At 40.8% G+C, this 3,971-nt stretch overlaps 1 protein-coding gene across 3 annotated transcripts in view; it reads right to left on the bottom strand.

Moving 5' to 3' along the window:
* rfwd3 (ring finger and WD repeat domain 3) overlaps positions 1 to 2,481 on the bottom strand; it is a 10,100-nt gene extending 7,619 nt beyond the window's left edge. The window contains exons 1-2 of one of the 3 annotated variants that reach the window (XM_020588035.1): positions 2,257 to 2,481; positions 389 to 684 (exon numbers count right to left, since the gene is read on the bottom strand). In XM_020588035.1, the coding sequence (XP_020443691.1) occupies positions 389 to 684 (296 nt within the window). In that variant the 5' untranslated portion in view covers positions 2,257 to 2,481. Of the gene's footprint in view, positions 1 to 388; positions 685 to 1,604; positions 1,711 to 2,256 lie in introns of those variants that run through there. The other 2 variants (XM_020588034.1, XM_020588036.1) reach the window with 2 other exon arrangements.
* Between the last annotated feature and the right edge of the window lie 1,490 nt (positions 2,482 to 3,971).

Below are 3,971 nucleotides of genomic sequence, written 5' to 3'. Positions count from 1 at the left end.
CAGCCCAGTGCTCCTGCTCAGTTAGATCTGGGTTTGGTCTCCACCACCTCCTGAGGGAAACATCTGTCTCTGGAGCTGCTAAACGCTCCACTGTGCCCACCAGCTGGTTTCTGACCGGCTCTGTCTGCTGTTTGACCAAAAAGCTTCTAACCATTTCAAAGCACTGGTTGTTATAAATGTGTCAAAACTGTTCTGAAGATTCTAAACTGCCATCTTTAGATCACTCTGCAGTTCATCACTAGCAGATTTTCACGATTATCTGATGCAATATTATACAGACATCGATCATAGGCACTTTAGTATCTTACTACACTGTTCCAAACAGTATGCATTACAAACAGTGAAGTAAAATAAATGCAGCACAAACCAAACCTTTTCTGAGGAGTACCTGAGTCTCCTGCGTATGGGTGCCCCCTGAGCTGCAGGTTGCATAGCTGCAGCCCTGCCTATTGCCCTCTGGCTAAAGGCCCAGGTTGCAGGGAGCCTGGAAGGTGCCCGAGCTGCTGCTCGTCCTGCTTCATTGTCATCATCATCTTCATCCACCTCAGTGCTGCTGCCAGAGTCTGAAATGACATGTGGTCCGTTGGCGTCGTCAGCCTGGCCTGGAGCTGGAGCAGTAACATCTGGCTGTCTGCTGCCTCCTCCCTCTGTCTCCGCATGGGAGTCCACCTCCATGGCCTCCATCTGCACAGCAGGAAAGAACAGGTTAGACTTCCTCTGCCAGCACAGTTTCACCTTGTAACCGCCTTTGTTTCTGGCCAATAATCTCGGATTAGTCTAAAGTGCAAAATGCAGCAGTGTGGCTGTTAACGGGGTCCAAGACATATGAACATACCTCTACTGTTTAAGCTGCTCTCCACTGGCTGCCAGTCAGTTTCTAATCTTACTGTTAGTTTATAAACCCATTTGCATCCTTGCTCCATCCTACATTAGTGACCCCCTCACTCCATATTCTCCTGATCTCACTCTGAGGTTGTCAGTAGCCTTCATCAAAACTTGAGCTTACCCAAGAATGGTAGGTTATCTAGCTATGTATCTGCCTTTGGAAAACTTTTACTTAAAATTTAGATTTATTTTTTATATTTTGACTAAAGCTCTTTAATGTGTCTAATTCTGCATTACTGTCCCTGCAGTACAGCACTTTTATTAATGTATAAACACTTTTAATTGCAGGATAATCAAGTCTTTGCTTACACTTTGGACAATACTGTGGAACCTTAAGATTATTATTATAGTTTTTAACCACTGCTCCTGCTGACATTTAACACACCCTCTCAAAGCCTGGTCCCATTTTTATGCAGATATGATAATGACACACTTCACAGTCATAGTACTCTTAAGTACTCTTAAGTAGGTTGATTCTGCACAGAAAATCTGACCTTGTCAAATACTTAAAATAATACTTTAAGGTCACTTGACTGTGTATTGTAATCTTGGGCACAATAAGTTCCTCCCCCATGTGAAAGTAATAAGATGCCCTCAGTATAACCTGGAGCTGCAGGAGTCTCACTGGAGACAGACTTATTTACAATGGTTAAACTCTGAACACTTGGTAGTAAGGATACTATTTCATATAGAGAGGTAATAAATAACCACATCTTTACCAGACGACCAGCTGCTACCCGAACAGGTGTTCTCGCGGTGGAGCAACACTCTGCTCCAACTGGTTCCACGCTACACAACATGCTGTGCTAACCAGCTAGCTAACGTTGATTAGCACAGTGTCCCGTTGACAGACTGTCACCTGTCCAGTAAGCTCCCTTTATGATTCCTATATGTCCCGATAAGCTTTCTGCTAAGCTAAACACCTTCCGTTGCGCTTCACCGGGCTGGTGGCGCATTCTCCGCATAAGCACTAAACTAGAGCCCGAGGTCATCGAGGCCTCCGAGCAAAAATAGATAACAGTAGCTGTTGGACTTTGGACAACCTGATTTTTAGCCTATTATCATATAATCAACATTTAAAATAACGAAGAAATAGATTCTCTGTTCTGATCGCCTGGTAACCACGGACGCTTGAGCTAAAGTTAGCTCGCATTTGTGCTGAATGTCAACATGGGATTCACGCCTTACATTATTTTTTCACTGAGGTCCATAAATAAATGCCTACTGCCGATATTAAACATGGCGCTTTTACTCCAAACAATGTTTACAAAATGAATCCGCTTGGTTGGCTCGTTAGCGCGACTAGCTTATTAACTGACCGACTTGGCTGTGCTCGGGTTGCAGCAGCGCGATGAGAAGCACATACACTACCTGTCTGGGGGTGAAGCTTTAACAGACAGTGATCCCACTCTCGAAGACTGCACGAAGTAATAACATGGCTCCACGGAAAAACCGACCAAACAGCCCTGACTGTGTTGGGTCTAACGGATACTTCCAGCTCACACAACGGAGTTAACTCAGCCTGAACCGCGATCAAGGCTCGAATCTCCCGGCGCCAGATCACTCTGCCCGCCCCGTTCTGCCGCAACGTCACTGCTGAAGATCGTATATTGCGAAGATGAAAACTCGCGCCGGGTCGAAAGAGGTTTTTTTTTTTTAACTTCCTTGTTTGACGATACGGTGATAATTTTTGAGGTATGAAGATTTTCTGAGTGTTTCCATTAATATGGAAATTGTTTATTTTTGTAAGAATAGTCCGTTCCCACAGGAATAATTACGTTAATGAAAACTCATTAAAATCATCAAAATATTAATATGCAGTTAAAAATAACTGTACAAAAACATATAAGGAAAGAACCTCAAAGACAATAACATTTCACTTAAAATTATTTGATTTTAATCCACAGTTGGATAACATACATTAGTTGTGTGGTTGTGCCCCTTCTAGTTTTATATGTCAAACAAAAATAAGAAAATTCTGCATTCACTGATATCAATGATAAGTGCACCTTTTGAACCAGAGACAAATGCATAGCCTTGTTTTTTGCAATTTCCCCTCTTCATCTGTGTTTCTGGAAAAACAGAGAAGTTTATCTTTAATCAAACATAGCACAGTCTCACCATTATGGCTACAGACCAATAAATCTGTCTTACATTATGAATATTACACATCTAATAGGCAAATTCCACATACATTAACCAGGATTTGTTCCAAAACAAATTGAAAAAACCTTAGAAAAAATTAACTGGACTTAGATTTTTTCTAAGGTTTTTTCAGTTTACTATGACCTGACACACAGTATAGATACCGGTTTTCATCAAACTCGATTTGACAGTTCTAGTGAAAGGTGAAAGGTTAACCAGTCAGAAGCGTTGGTTAGGTCTGAGTTAATGTGTGAAACAGCTGGTTTTTAAAAAGACACCATCATTATGTAGTGTCAGATGAATAAAACACAAAATGGTACATAGAAAGTATAGTAGTGATTTGTATATTAAATAGAGTAAAAAATAGGAGAGAGTAGGAGTTGGCAGTTTGTAATGTTATATACTGAATAAAAACACACAATGGTACATACAGCTAGACCAGAGTTGGCCAGATATTTAGTTTCAAAGGAGACCCCTGGGAAAGATAATCCTGCGATGGTCCAGAGTTATTTATTGGGGGTAATTATTTAGATGGTTAAAACAGAGCCTATACCACATGTTCCTCATCACAGCGCTGTGTTTTTTGTAAGAGAGGTGCAGAAAAAACAGGGTAAAACACTCAGACACAAGTCTTACACTCAGTCAGTCAGGTTGTAGATACTTCACACTTTGACATGAATCCAGGTAGCCCTTGAAAAGAAAAAAGTAATGCAATTTTAATTTTTATGTTTTACGAAAACGTGTATGTTAACCAAGATCATTACATTCATATCAGAGGCAGCTTATCGCAGCATTAACGGTATGTGTCCCTAAAAGCAATGCAGTAAGTATTCTGTTATGTTTACAACCCTTTGTATATATTAGATATAATCCTTCCCCTTTTTTGAAAAAATGTTTTTTTATCCCGGGTAGACAGCTATTTGAGAGCGTATGAACAAGCT

The sequence above is a fragment of the Monopterus albus genome, unplaced genomic scaffold, assembly GCF_001952655.1.
Source record: "Monopterus albus unplaced genomic scaffold, M_albus_1.0 scaffold496.1, whole genome shotgun sequence".
NCBI lineage: Eukaryota > Metazoa > Chordata > Actinopteri > Synbranchiformes > Synbranchidae > Monopterus > Monopterus albus.
The sequence above is the reverse complement of the archived record's forward strand: the minus strand, read 5'-3'. Positions and strand labels throughout refer to the sequence as shown.